A 15,865-nucleotide genomic window follows, 5' to 3' on the forward strand; every position below is an offset into this window, starting at 1 on the left:
AACAGCTTGCGGCGGAGGATGAGAACTTTCCATCTCTCCTCTCCGAGCTGTCAGAACTGGAGTCTGCAGGGGGGCAGATGTTTTCTCTGGCAAAAAGAGGAGGAGTGAGGAGAAGGGGGGTGTCAAGAGACAAGTTACAACCCATCCAACAGCCTCAGAGGAGAGAACCAGCACATTAAGCCAGGGAGAGAAATGATGTGGCCAAGCTGAGAGTACGGGAGTACGGAGTGGGAAGGGGGGTGTTGGGCTGCCACTGCTGCCTGAATCTATCTCCATTAGCAAATACAGACCATCAGAGGATCCAAATACAGACACACTCTCTGGTGGGGGGCCCAGGGGCTGATGCAGATGTGGTGTTTCATCTGATAATGTCAAGCTTTCTAGTCAAAATCTGCCAACCCTGTGTAGCCTTCAAATCTTGGACTATATTTATACCCCCCTCCTTTAATTACTGCAGGGATACTTTAATTGTCAATATGCACACGCCAGTCAGCACATCAACACAAATCAAAATGTATACCTGCTGTCTGGGTAAAATTCAATAATAAGCGTAAGGCCAATGCTTTTGTATGAGTGACAGGGAATGGCTTGCCAGTGAGAGTTTGTCTCCTCCAAACGCTACAAAAGTCAGAAATTCAAACTGACACCTCAAACAGAAACTTCAGTTTATCAGCTGTTCAGCTCAGCACTTTCCATCAGTAGGATTTTGACGTGCCTTCAATAGTAATGTTACTCTGCTGTGTTTCAATACAGTGCACTCACTACAGTTCTGAAACTTTTATTTCTTTATTAATTATCCACTCTTTCTTCTATCTATTTCTGTTTAAAGGACTCAGGCCTAATATGCATTGTATTCAAAATTGTCAATTAAGCAGGCCGAGCAGTGACCTGCCACATAAACAGTCTACAGCCACCCAGCTTTTTTAATTAAGGCACTTTGTTTTTATTTGGTCTTTTTTTACTAGAGGCCTGGATTAAATTGGATTCTAAATGATCCAGAACCGATAGAGCAATCTTTACTGCCATATTCTTAGACAGAGTGCTCACTAAACTGTCACAAATATGCTGGCAGTTAGGTAATTTTCTCCTTTGACAGGGCGAGCGAAGTGGAAGGCCCAGGTCTCCCTAGGGGGATTGTGGGAAGATTGGAGGAGGGCATATGGCAAGAATGGGATGGGGTGTGCACCATAGAGCACACCATTTATAGTCGAAAGACCCTTGAGACACAAAAAGAGACGAGGAGAAGAAAATGAGATCCTCTTCACTTCACTCGGTATTCCCCACATTCAGGGTTTTCTGGGGTCATTTAGGGGAGTAGCGCTCACAAAATGGACAAGCAGTGAAGTCAAACACCTCAAAGGTCTGTTTATTACTCATAGTGCTGGCAAATCCTCTCCACAAAACCACATAGTCACCAGCATACAGTATTATAGCCAGGAGAGAAAGCTTTAAGGACAATAATCGTTTTCGTGAGCCTGTCGCTGAGAGTTAAGAGGTGGTATTCCAACATTACAGGGCAGAAGTGGAAAAAAAAAAAAGGATAAAAGAAAAAGAAAGTAACACCGTGAACATGAAAGAGAGGAGAGAGAGGTCTAAGTGAGCAAATGAGGGACTGAAAGTACACACAAGGGTGTGGGGGTGTCAAGTTCACATGGGGAAATGTTTCTCGGTAGGAAAAATTATTTCCCTTTCTACACAACCTGCACCGCAGGGCGTTGTACACAGTTTCACTGCATACACCTCTGATTCAAACACACGTCCGCCTCCCACCTCTTCTCCCTAACTCCCACACACCCGTCTTCCCTTACTCCATGCTTCCTGTACAGTGTGCTGCAGGGTACTGGGAGAGACTGAGGCAGCCAGAAAGCCTGATAGCCAGGAAACGGTCACATCTGGCCCTCACTAATTCAATTCCACACAAGTTTGCTTTTCCTCCCCATAACATAACCTAATTAAAATAAAGCAGGAATTGGAGGCACATTCATTTCCAATTCATCAACGGGGAGAGAGGCAGACGAAGACTTCTAAAAAGGTTGGGTCTTTTTTAATTAAAATCAAAATTGCCCCACGCTACTTTGAATTATATATTTACTAGAAATGAATCCACCCGGCAGTGATTACACAAGCCCATATGGTTATCGATACCTTACATTATTAGACACACTTGCGAGTATTAGACACACTCCTACATTTACAAATTTCCGCGCCCCAAAGACACAGGTGTGAAAGGAGTTTTTAATTTTGAACCTCTCAAACTTTGAGATATCCTCCATTTTCTGCTGAACATAGACTTCTATGCAGGTTAGGCCTAAATGGCTTTTCAGTTATTAATGCCAACTTATTTCCAATGACAAGTTAAGAAAATTACAGAAGTGGTGACTTCTGTTAAAGAAAGTTTCAGAGTGCAGGCCGGAATCAGTTGTTTTTGGTTAAGGCCAGACTTACCCATGGCTTTGGTCTCTTCTCCCTTGGAATTGAGGATAGAAAACTTAAACTTGGCGCGCACCTCACTTTTTGGGCAGCTGACTAAGAGCAAGTAAAGTGACAGATAGTCTTTACTCTCCTCATCCAGACCTTTAGGGTTCACACGCAAACACCTGGAGGTAGGAAAAGAAAGATACAGACTGATCAGATAAATAAAGCAAATGGATTTTTCTTAATGTTTTTTATTCAATACAACCTTATTTTATAAGTAATGACAATAAACTGAAATACATTTGCACTCACTAAGAGCCAGACTTACTCTTCGCTTATGCCAAAGTGATGGTTTCTGGTTCTGTGTAATTCATGATATAATAACATCATGGAATCTTGCCCAAGATAATAATAATATCTCTAATTTGAAACCATATCAGATTTATCATCAAAACCCTACTCTATTTATTCAATACATGATGAAAAGTTTTTAGTTCCACTGAATTTAATAGACAGCTGGGATGAAACACGATGGACCAAAGAACCTAAGCCTTTTTAACACAAACACAGAAATATAAACACATACACCAATATGTCAATGTCTAACAGCAACAAACAGGCAAAAGAATAAACTTCCAAAAGCAGAACATTTCACAGTTCAAGCGTGCACAGGAAAGAAACAGCTCTACCTCAGCAATGCAACTAACAAGTATCAATATGGTATCATAGCCGAGACCAGAACACAACATTGATTATTTGGCCCACCTCTACTTCTGACTAGGGATGCAGCTTTCTAGCTAACCTTCCTGAACTTAAAATGAAAGGAGATATCCCTAAACCTACTGCAGATCCAACATGTATCCACTTTCTTTCAAAGCAGAAATACATCAGGCACATGAACAAATTTATTTTACACAGGGTATTCAAAAGATTTGCTTTTTGGATTTGGATTATTCCTTATGTGAAGCATTTGGAAGCTACAAATACATTTTATTAAAAAAATACATTAATAATCTTTATGTTTCTCTAGACTCAACGCTGATGATAAAATATATATCTATACATATATTCTCTAATGTATAATTTATATGGTAGGCAATTGCCCAATAACACTAAAACTTGTCTAATCAAAAGAACCCTATTAAAAGCCTGTTGGAAGGTATAAGAAAGAAGCAGTCACTTAATTGAGAAAGAACTCATCTGAAATTCATAGTTGTTTTTGTATTATCTAGCTGACCTACCCTACATTCTTGACATGTTCTAATTATTTCATCAGTATAAGCCTTTGCATTATTGTTATTGTTACAATTTTTCCCTCTTGCTGTAATGCCTAATGTTGTGGGGCTGACAGTGATCTCATTTCTCTAACAAGCATCTATGAGAGCATCGGAGAAACAAGGATTAAAGACACTGACAGTGAGGTGTGATAAAGAGTGTTAGAAAAGAAGAGTCAGAATTGTTCACTCAAATAAGATGCAATAGCTGACAATCTTAGTAAGGCACTTAAGGAAGAAGTGAAGTAATTGTATTATATACACTCCAAAAACAACTTAGTTTGATTATAGTATTTGAAGAAAAGCCCCCAAAATCTCAGTGTGTTTCTAATTTAAACAGGTGACCGAACAATCCCAGATCCACGGTTTTATTTTACCCAAGGCTACAGTCATTACTTTCAGCCCCCTTTAAAATGTCTATAAAATGCCTGGCCGTGTTTTTGTGTGAGAAACAGAATCTTTTCCCCTGCTCTCTGGAAGCTCTTGTGTGAACATGAATATCAAAGTCTTGCAAGTGTATCTTGAGTCTAGCCTACTGTATACTAAAAACAGGACAGCTGTTTATGTGGATCTAATCTGTTGTCTTTAAAGTTCAGAAGTTCACATCAATTCAGCCATCAAACCATCAGTCCATGGGAGTCTAGGTCGCAATCAGGCTAAAAATAGTGGCCCAGATGTTCTTCACCCCAACCTCTTTGTCCAGCACCTCCAAGGGGATGCTGGGGCTTTCCCAGACCAGGTGGGATATGTAATCCCTCCAGCATGTTCTAAATCTCAATCAGGGTCCACCAACTCCTCCGGAGTGAACCACTTCAAACTGAAATCTTACAGCTCCTAGTAAATCTCTGTTTTAACCCTCAGATAGAGCAGCAATTCATGAGCTTTTCATACACATTTTTAAATGTTAGTATGTTTAAACGAATGTCTAACCCATTTATATTTACCCTGGCATTGATCATGGTTTTATCTTTCACTCTGAGCCAGATTTGACTAAATCCAAGCATGACAAAGTACAACAAAATTATTTTATTACCGAATACACGTGTAAGTAAACATCAGTAGTAATGTAGACTAGATGAAGGCACACGAGATACCACTGAAGCAGTCAACTGGATGCTAAAGGATTGCAAAATGCAACAACTAGATGTTGGAGAAAATATTCTCGAACAACTCTCTCAGAGCAAGAATGATGTGTTTTCAATATCTGATAGCGACCAGCCTTTACCAACCATTTGAGTTTGTCGTTGGCTCCTGAGGAGAAAGTGGAGCTTTTGATGACCTCTCCCATCTCCTCACGGCAGAAGCTGAAGTTGTTGATGGTCCACATGTAGGAGAACTTCACTACTTTGATCTGCGCAGAAAAGACACAGGAAAGGCTAAAACCAGGTATCTATCTATATATATAAATAAATATACCTATTCTATATGGGTAAGTGGTGTTTGGTCAGCCTGGACTTCAAAACCGCACATCAAAACTGCCTTTCATCTCAATAAACACTGACAACAAACGAAGGCAAAGAAGAAAGGATATTGTAAAAGTGGCAAAAGAAAAAAACAAAACAATTTTACAAGGACATAGAGGAGATGAAAAAACATCATCAATGACATGATTTATCTATCTAGGCTCTTAACAGGAAAGTGATGTCTGAACTAGCAAACCCTCTACTGCAATGACTGAAACAAACACAATTTCAGAGTATGGATGACCTTTAAACAAAGAAAACACCTGAAATGATCAATTTCTGTGGGAAATAAATTAGGTTTGTAATATTGAATCAATCAGGAAAACACAGTTACCAGAACAATCTAGACAGGATTCATTCCATTTAAGTGCTCAATGACCAGTCACATAAAATATGAAGCTTTACTGATTATTGACTATGTTATGACGTTCATTTAAATCAATGAAGTTCATTTCATTCATCAATGAACTTCATCAATGAAGTTCAATCATTGAAGTTCATTTAAAGTGAACTTCTTCTGTCTTAATAAACAGGCTTACTTTCAGATGCAACACCCACATTCACAGTGGAAAAGTGGTCAAAATAAAGCTTTGTTGTTACTCAAAGAAACTCAAATTCTATTCTCACAGTTACCTCCATTTAACATTATGCAAAACATCAGTGTCATGGCATTTGTTTTATTGATTGCTGTTATAATGTAAACAGATTTTCAACAAATACAACAAAAAATGCTGCCTACTCTAGCTTTAAGTAAAGGATCTGAACATGTCTTCCAGGCTTCAAGCCTCTACAAGCAGGGACAAGGAGAGCCCTACAGAGATCTAGTAATCTGACTCCACATCTCCACACATTTCTTCCATTTTCAAACTTAAAGTCTTCATCCCCAACAGAAGAGGACTCAAGTGACATCGCTTGAGGCAATTTATCAGATTTCACACAGCTCGCTCTGGAGCCACTACGGGCTTATTTCACATATGCAGTTGCACTCTGCAAAACCTGTAAACCGACTTGTTTGTAAGTTGATGGAGTTGCCCTTTAATTCAGCTGTTTGTTATTATAAAGATGAAAATTATAAAGACGAAGAATCTGGTGAAAGGACGGATTAGCACACGCAGGCAGCATGGATTGTCTGAGCTACAGAGAGAGCTGGTGGTGAGTTAACAGGTGCAGCTCCCGGACACCCAGTTAACGAATGACCCATGGCCCAAAAAGGAGAACAACAAACGCACGTGTGGACATTTTCTGCTGAGGTCTGCTGCTTACTTTGGCTAGCCTTCAACTCAACAATCAATCATGATTTCAGTTAAATGCTAAAGTTGCTGTTAGTGTTACCTTGTCTGTGGTCCACTGGCAGAACACCGGGTGCTTTCTGATCAGATGCCGTCGTGTTGTTGCCGAGGCGATATAAGTTTCGTTTTACAGTGGATGCGTGATGTGCGACAGTTATAAATGTTCATGCAACAGTGTGCTAAATAGTTATATGAATTAAATGAAGTCGATGAATCGTTTCAGCCCTACTCCTCACCTGAGTGTAACACCAGCTCTCAGCTACAGGACCGCTGGCCATTTCCTCTGGGGGAGGGGGGCTTGGGATTCTGGACATTGCCAGCCTTGATGAAGAGATGACCTGAATAAGGCCAATGCACCAGCCAGGTGGGGGTGAGGAGGTATGGGGCGTGTAGGGGAAGAAAGGGCCAATAATCAGTCAAGCTGGCTGCCTTTTAAACGGCACCGGCCATACAGAGAGCTGCAGAGAGATGAATCCAGTGTAGCAGGATATCCAGACTCCAAAATAGCTGTGGGCACCCTGTAGGGACACAGAAACACAGTCATTATAAAAACTTTAAACTACTGAAGCACATTACTATAAAAAGCTGTGACCTTGTGCGAGTGCTGGTGTGTATGTGTCTGTGTTTGTGGGTGTCACTGCAATTCCTTAATGAATGGTTAGTCTAATTGAGCGGTATTTCCTAGTAAGTAGGACGTAAGGGCTCTGAATTCATTTGTTTTAGAGGAGGCTTCAGCATTCAAAGCACAGCAGCGGTGTGCGCTCTGCCTCACTGGGGGAAGCCTTCCTTTGTCTGCGCGTGGTTTCGTCTTTGTTTTGTTTTGAGAGGTGCAGAGCGCTGTGCCAACCATCTGATTCCAGCCAGATGCAGGCGTCCACCGTGGCTCTAAGTGAAGTGCAAGACTTAAGACTTTCATCTCATGCTGCCAGTCTGTACTCACAAACACAAGGTCACGCAGTACTTTCAAAAGCCAGTGCTGGATAAGAAAGGTCAAAGTTGTTTTTTTAATAAGAACTCACATCCAGGATTTTCTTTTCGATTCTGAAATGCTGCGATTGAGATTTGCACTGCAAGGCCACATCACCTCTCAAAGGGGAAAGTTCCTCATTATTTTTGTCTAATTTTTGGTCCTTTGCTGCAATGGCAGTCTCATGGGATTGAAAGAAACGCATAAGAGATTGGTTTCAAAGCTTCAGTTCTCCGCTGCCTAAATCTCTTATTTCCGCTGGTTTGATACTCTGCTCCTCTCAAGTTCCCCACCACGTGTCATACCTAAGTCATCACAAGGTCTCAGGATCAGGCTTTTCTCACTCAACCTGCACGTCCCCTCGATCTCCTGCCAAAGAAACCCTTCCACTCTGCTGCTTAATTAGTGGCTGATTGAAAGAGAAGTTCAGGACCTGAGAAAACTTGGCAGTATCAGGGTGAGAGCGCAGAGAGAAATGAGAGAATGGGGGAATAGTGAGCGAGACCTCTCTCTCTCTCTCTCTCTCTCTCCGCGAGTGGATTGGCGACAGGAGAGGGGACCTCGACAGCTCCAGACCCAGACACGACTTAATTAATGTTTAGAGATAACGCCTGCATCTGATCTTCCTCAATCCAGTTCCCCGTTTTTCTTCTTTAGTGCTATTTGTTTCTGATGAAAAACACTGATGGCATTTTCACTCAGTATAACAATAAAATATTAATCACAAAAGTTGTGAGAACAAGGCTGCACTGATTTGCAATTTAAATTACCTGAGACTTCCTGGCAATTAATTATAGTCTATATGGGTGAGTGAGAGCGTATATGAAGATTTTTGCACACGCGTTTCTGGGTGTGCGTGTCATCATTTGGGCTTTGTTCCACAGCATATCTAAACCACAATTTACCAAGTGCTTTTTTTTGTCCTGTCCCTTAAAGAGCACCATGAATGCCAAGTAATCACAGGGAATCAATTTAAGAAAACATGACAACACTGGCAACACTGCTAACAGCCTCACCGCTTTCTAAATAGACCCAGATGACACTTAACCAGAGTAAAGCAAAGGAGGGTTTTTTTCATCCTTTTCATGACGAACATCAAGAGCAGAGCGGCAAGAGGAAAGCAGCAATAACAACTCAGAGAGATGCAGGAGATGTGTGCTAATCATAGGACTCCCTCAGAAGAAATGTCAGCAGACAGCTCATTTGTCATGGGAATCAGATGATGATGCCGTGAATGGGAAGAATGACTAATAGGTGATAATGCACATGGCATAGAAAAAATAAATAATGTCACATTACAGTGTATGCCAGGCAGAGATTTACAAAGACTGTGTTCGCCCAAAGGCAATTAAAAGACAAAGCAAGGAGGTAATGGAGGTGCTGTGCTTCAGATATGGGAGTGTTTGTTACTGTTACTTGGGCTCCATCAGCACCTCGTAGGTTGGATAAAAAGAAGGGAAAATGAGGATGACGGTAAGGGTGTTTAGAGAGACCGATACAGAAAAAGAGCAAACTGTTTCAGATTCTGCACAGTACACATCTTTATCTCTTCTCTGGAGAATACAACACACTAAAGAACCAGACAATAGCTTAACATGTTGCATACATGTAGGGAAAGGCCCTGTAGTAAATGCAATGCTGTGAAGCCTTTAATGTTCAGATCTTGAGATTCAACACTACAATTTATGAGGGCTGATGCTGAATTAAAATGCACTGCAAGTGGAGGATGTATTTCTAAATAACAACTAAACAACTTCTAAAATTAGATTAGATAGGTGTTCATGACAGTGTTTAGCTTTGTACAAAGAAGAATAACTTCCAGTATGGAACATTGTGATTACTATATGACGTCGGGCTGCAACTGATGATTTTCTTTTTTCGATTAATTGTTTACATGCATAATATTCTAAAAAACAGTCTAAACTACCAAATACAAATTTTCCAATGATGTGAAAAAGAAAAAAGTAGCAAATCTTCACACTTGAGAAGACGGAACAAGATAATTGTTTTGCAGTTTTGCTTGATAAATGACACTGATACATTCATCGATCCGATCATCACAAGAGTTGCCGATTAGTTTTCTGGTGACCTTTCCTAATGACATAATCCTTTCAGCACTAATATGATATATGTGTATCTTAAATTATCAAAAGATTTTGTCACAACAACCAATCTCCTGTCATGTGACATCTTCAAACATGAGTTGCAGAAACCAAATAAAGTAAAACTGTGAGTAACAAAGATTACAGTTTGAGTTACATTTTATGGTAACACAAATTATTTTACATAAAAAATACAAATGCTTGATTTAAGCACAGTTAGTTTGACAACACTATGATGACGTTTCCTAGTGCCGGGAGTCTTATTAACAGCTGTTTTGGCTGAACACAACAAAATCAAAATGTGTTTGCATGTCTGTATGTGCACTGCAGCAAGTGTGTGAGTAAGTAGCGGGGGAGGAGAGGAGGATGGGCCACCTCCATCCCACATCCCCGTACCATGCCTGTTTTCAGAGAGGGGAGCCAGATGATGAGACCTGGAGCCCATTTATATTCATTACGGAGAGACAGTCTGCTCTCACTCTGCCAGTCCAGCCTCCATCTCTCTCCATCTCTCTGTCACACACCTCAACACGCCAGGGAGGAGAGTCTGACAAACCAACAGACAGATAGATTCAACTCCCTCTGTATAAACAAGAGCTAAGCGAGGTGATGCCGCATCTGCCTCCCCCATAAGCATAAGAGCTGAAGGCTGCCAGTTGCCCAGATACTGACCAGAGCATTGCAGCCACACTACATACAGTAACCACATCACAAGCTCATGTAACACCCTGATACTCATCTCATGGTGCAATAATGCTGTGTTATTAATTCCATCTGTAAATTTACATGGTGATAGCATATATTTCTGTGCATATGTTACCTCCATCTGCAAATCTGATAATGTGAACAGCTTACAATGCATATTTACACTCGAGGACACATTTCTGTTCATTTGTTTTTCCATCTGTGCTTGTGACAATCTGAAAAGCTGGGGATGCACATGTCGCCTGCACAGCCACCCCAACCTGCAAGTCTGTCTAAGAATACAATGCATATTTAACTGGTATATTTTCAACACGTTCAGCTGTCGAACTGTAATTAGTACTTTTATCCTTAGTACTTCCTTTATGCAAAAACACCTACAAGCACTTAATATTATTCTTATCTTAATGTTTATATTTTATTTACATCTAAAGTGATCTAAAGTTATAGTGTAACAAGTAAAGCTGAATCTTACAAGACCAAATGTCTACAGCCGGAAAAACTAACATCTTTTAAAAATGGAGAGACAGGTTTGCTATTCTTAGATCTTTACCACTAGTGAGACAAAATAATGTTTGGTCTGAGCCATGGTGCCAAAGAAAAGCCCAGTTTACACTATTAAAAATCAAAGATTTGTGGATAGAGTCTGTTTGATGTTGTACAGATTATAAAGCCTTTTATCATTTTAGGCTGTATTCAATATATAAAAGTGATTTAACTTGTCTGCACAGTGACAAATTTGGGATATTAGGTTCATCTTGTCAGGCTCAGCAATATACTGTCAGACTGGGATCCGTATAGTGAAAGCTGAAATTCACATGGTAAAAGTCAGCATATTAACATGCATGTTAACTATTAAATGTTTATATGCTGATGTTTTAGCATTTGTCATTTTCCATGTTAGCATGTATTATGTTCAGTATATATCTGTAATTATTTGGTAAATTTTCACCACAGACATTTTGACACATCAAAGCAGAAATAATACAGGTGTAAATAATAAGATAGGCTGGTCCTTGTATTGTGCATGCTGGCTTGCTGTCACACTGCTATGGGCTTAGTGAAACTGAGTTATTGTTAATGTTTTTAGTCAAGTGACAAGTTAAAATGTCTGCTGTGAAAAAAAGCCTACCCATGTAAAATTTGTCTAGCTATTTCGCTCAAAATTGTTGGAGCAGACCAACCAACACAGCCATAGAGCCACGCAGTTCACACGTAATAGCAAAAACACAAACTTCTGTATCTTTTACGATCAGTCACTGTAAAGAGTCCTCCCTCCTCAGCAAATGCAGTCTCTCTTCTTTGTTCAGTCTCTGTTCACAATCAGTCTCTGCACCCTAAAAAGTTGGATTTTAGAGCTAGATTTTGTTTATACAATTATTAATTCAAAAGGCACATAAGATAACTTGACAGTACGTTTCTATTGTATAGATACACACACTATAGCTGCTAGTGGTGATGATAATGAGAAGCCCTATATATGCAGTTAAGTTTATCCCAAAACTCCTTCAGTTTGACCATATGGCAGTGACTTCAGGCGACCAGCCCTGCTGTGAAATGGGAGGTTAAGAGTGACAGAATAGAGAGATGGAAAGCCTTCTGGAATTCATTACAGTTATTGCTGATACTCTCAAAAAGAGAAAATATTCTTTATAAAAAAAAACCCAAACAAAAACACATTGTACATGCGAGCACACAAGCAGTTACACACACACACACACACACACACACACACACACACACACACGTACGCAAGCACACACGTCTCCATCTAAATTCCCTTTTAACTTGCAAAATGAAAGGGAAACATCAAATACACAGAACCGCCCACTACAGTCTCCCCTCGAGCCCCCCTTCCTGCTGGGAGGAGAAGGAAACGGGTGGCATGTTGCTGAGACATCACCACCAGGTGGACAGGGGGTGGAGCTGTGTGATTTGGCTGCTGCAGAAAAGGCTGCGATCACAGTAGGGATTCTGGAGTGTTTAGAGGGTCACCTTGTGCGACAATAGGCAGCAAGCGAAACAGTGAGATACAGAGACGGGCTGCAGAGTTTAGAGGCACAGACTACAAAGACTGAAAACATGCCAAAAAGCAGAGACTAAGTGACAGAGTGCTGCAGCTTTGAGCGTATGTGTGACGCATTTTTGAACGTAAATCAAATGCCCACATGCTAGCTCACTCTTCCACAGCTTAGAGTCAAGTGCGGTTTTAATAACCCCCACCACCAACCTCTTCCCTCCAGCTCTGGTGAGAAATCTGACAGAGGGTTAATGAAGCCTGTTCATTATAAGGTCAGATTCCATTAAAAGTGGACGGGAGCGCCAATGAAAGCTTTACAAGAAGCATGTGCAGATGCATCCGGGGGATCAGCAAGATTGATCAAGAGCCGACTCTCATTTCTAAAAATCATACACAGCTGGCTGGAGGTGCATTTCCTGTCAAATAAGCACACACGCAGGGATCGTATGACGGAAGTGATTCCAACTCTATATTATGAGAGATTCAGGAGTTTTGGCAGCAGACAAGCAGAAGGTCATGAGAGAGGAAAGTAGTGCAGAGGTGTCTCTGACATTAATGACAAGAAAATCTAAACTATATGAGAAGCTGCCGCGGGTAATACTGGCAGGCAAAATAGGCAGGGGGAAATAGAATTTCCTCTCAGGTGTGAGTGAAAGACACATGTCTGAACAAGGCTGGATGTGAAGCATGTATGAAAACATGTCCGCAGTAAAACAGTGCCTGTCCATCTTGCCCGAGGCACTGCTGATAGCCCTGACACTCATTCAGGGAGAGAAAAAGAGGGTAAAAACAGGGATAAGAGAATGCCGGGAACAATGAGCACACATGCATGACGGGGCTGAGCACGAACTTGGCGGCGGGCTGGGGAGACACTGGAGTGTGTCGGATCCAGGGCCACAGGAGGTGTGATGGATTAAGAGGCGCCGGCAGAGACAGAGGCCCTCCCTGAACCGTGGAGCAAACCCCTGTGAAACAACATCACCATCCCTCTCCATATCACTGATGGTCTCCTCTCTCTCTCGATTTCTTTTTCTCTACCTCTACCCAAACCATCAGCTTAACTCCAAACATTCTCTGCCTCTCTTAAACCCAGTCAAGATTGCTGCAAAACCAGGCAACCATGCCAGTGCCACACTTCTTCCTAATTGCTTTAGTCCTTCATTTTGATCACATTTCCTTCTTTAGAAGATGTAAAATTAAGTACTCATTTGTGCAGCTAAGATAACACAAGTACAATAAGAAGTCTCACATCAAGAAAGTAAGGTAGCTAAGTCCAAATGAATAATGTTAATATTCTAGCTGCACCTCACAAAATTAAGTATACCTACCAAAATACATTCAGACAATTAAAGTGACCAGTGAAGCAGGTATTGTCACAATAATAACAATTTGATAACTCTATACCTGTAAAATTTTATAAACATGCAGGTCACACAGGGAACAGTGCAATGGTCGAACCTTGGTGATATGTGAGAACAACATCTCAGCTCTCATTGCTACATCATCATTCATCATTTTATATAATCAATGGCCTACAGTGGCTTAAAGCTGTCTTAGCCTTGTAAAGCCATGGCTGAAAAAGACAAAAGAAGAGAGTATTTTGTCAGCCTTTCTTCTCTCTCCCCATCTCTCCATCCCTTCTGATCTTCCCCAAATCTCTCCTCTGGTGTTGCAGAGCTGACCAGCTGCTGTGTGACTCTTTCTCGGTATAAAAGTCTAATCCTAGATCCAAAGACAAGCAAAAGAGCAGCACCTACACATTTAAACCATATTTACAAGTCATTTACTACAGTCAAAATGTTAAACATTTGGTCTCTGTAAAGTTTCAAAATTTTGCTACAGAGCTGCAATCTGTGAATGAATGTCTGTACATGGTCTGGTGTACTACTACACAGACAAATACCTTTACCGCAATTACTTTCAGTCTTGGTAAATCACATTACAAATGCAAATCAATCCATCTGCACACTCATCCCCCAATATTTTGCACACTCAGCTAGAAACATCCAGTATTACCTATTCAATACTACTGACCTGCAGGAAAGATAAAAGGCTCATTTGACGGACACAGTCTGCACTGTTGTTGTACCTTCTTGGTAGTGGTAACAGTTTACATAACCCTAAGATAAGGCCAAATGTGTACGTATGTTGTGTATGTAAACATAATACCAAAAATCCAGACTGGAGCTTTAAGTCGTACATTTAAGGCCTTTCAGCCAGTGCTCTCGCAATTTGTCCACACACACTACTAAGGTGATCAATTGGCCCTCTACTGTATACTCACAGCACACTTTTGTCACAAAACACAGTGACACTTCTACACAAGTGCAGACATACACAAACACACATACAGCAAAGAGAGCTAAATCCACTGTGGAAATTTGAGACTTGAAAAACTAAAAATGATATACTCTGAGGCAGACATCAAACCACAGTGGGCCTATGTAGCCAAGATAACAACAGAAAAGTGTTTTCTAAATGACAAAATGATACTGGCTGCAGTCCACAGCCCCCTCACTCAGTGTCTTACACAGACAACCACTAAACACAGCAAAGTCTGTCCAACCATCAAAATAAAAATATATTTTGGCAATATATTTCTATACGTTTGCAGGTATGGGGCAAAACGTCTTTCACCTTTATCCACACGACTACTGGATGTGCTCTTATGTATTACCCTGCCTGTTTATTTGCTGCCCTGCAGAGGCTCACTCTCCGCATGAAGTTTCATTCTCATGAAGTGAGCCAAGCCTGAAGCAAAAGGGAGGAGTGAATGGAGGGAGCGGGAGTTGTTTTCCGTCCTCAGTGCAATGATGCAATTTATAATTAAAATGCAAATACAACAAATAGAAGGGAGACTCTCTTCACCTTGTTTTCACTTTACTCCAAAATTCTCCAGGGAGGCACATCTCTGCCCAGGATCAATGTATCCAAGCCAGTAAATCAATTTTCAAATGAAGCACTTAAATCAATTTGAGAGTTAGGCTATACAAAATCTGTACAAGTACAAGTGACTGCTAAGATGAGAGAAAACCTGAGATGCATGAACAGACACATCCAGCCTGTGGCTATCAAACAGTTTTCTACTTTGCTATGATGATGTGTGAGGGATCTTTAAAAGCTCACCACCCTGAACTGAGGGCTAAAAGCAATTATTTAGGCAACAGGAAAACACAGGCCTGTCTGACACATCCACCATTGGCCTGTCTCTGTTTTGACTATAGCTTATCACAATAGGTGGCTCAAACATCCCCTAAGCCTCAATCTCAACAAACACCAAAGACAAACGCTGTGGAATGAATCATTTGAGGGAGTTTTATTTCAAAAGTGCGCCTGACAGAGAAAACAGGGGGGAAGTGGAGAGGAGACCTTTTTTAGTGGTTGTCCTTCAGCATGACTTTGTCATGTAACACATTTCCAGCTCAATTATCTGCATCCAGTGGATTTCAAACACATTTAGCAAGGACCAGAGAGTTTGGTAATTAGCAGGAGCCCTGGCTCATAAGGGGTCCAAAAACAAAGCCTGTCTTTAGCTCTATCTTTATCCGCTCCGCTTGTCTAATCTCTTCTGATCCTTCTCTTTGTCCAACAGAGACTTTTGGACATCATGTATGCACTCAGTCAATACCTTTA

General features: G+C 40.9%; 1 protein-coding gene across 7 annotated transcripts in view; it reads right to left on the reverse strand.

Moving 5' to 3' along the window:
- The window catches only part of LOC119893448 (speckle type BTB/POZ protein), a 122,035-nt gene that overhangs the window by 69,212 nt on the left and 36,958 nt on the right, over nucleotides 1-15,865 (reverse strand). For 6 of the 7 annotated variants that reach the window (XM_038705671.1, XM_038705645.1, XM_038705652.1 and 3 more), the window contains 3 exons: nucleotides 6,678-6,959; nucleotides 4,919-5,040; nucleotides 2,446-2,597 (listed from right to left, as the gene is read on the reverse strand). In XM_038705671.1, coding sequence (XP_038561599.1) covers nucleotides 2,446-2,597; nucleotides 4,919-5,040; nucleotides 6,678-6,755 — 352 coding nt within the window. In that variant the 5' untranslated portion in view covers nucleotides 6,756-6,959. The other variant, XM_038705661.1, reaches the window with a different exon arrangement.

The sequence above is a fragment of the Micropterus salmoides genome, unplaced genomic scaffold (assembly GCF_014851395.1).
Source record: "Micropterus salmoides isolate LMB-PRFRI ecotype aquatic unplaced genomic scaffold, ASM1485139v1 Ms_hic_scaffold_10, whole genome shotgun sequence".
In the NCBI taxonomy this organism is placed as follows: Eukaryota; Metazoa; Chordata; class Actinopteri; order Centrarchiformes; family Centrarchidae; genus Micropterus; species Micropterus salmoides.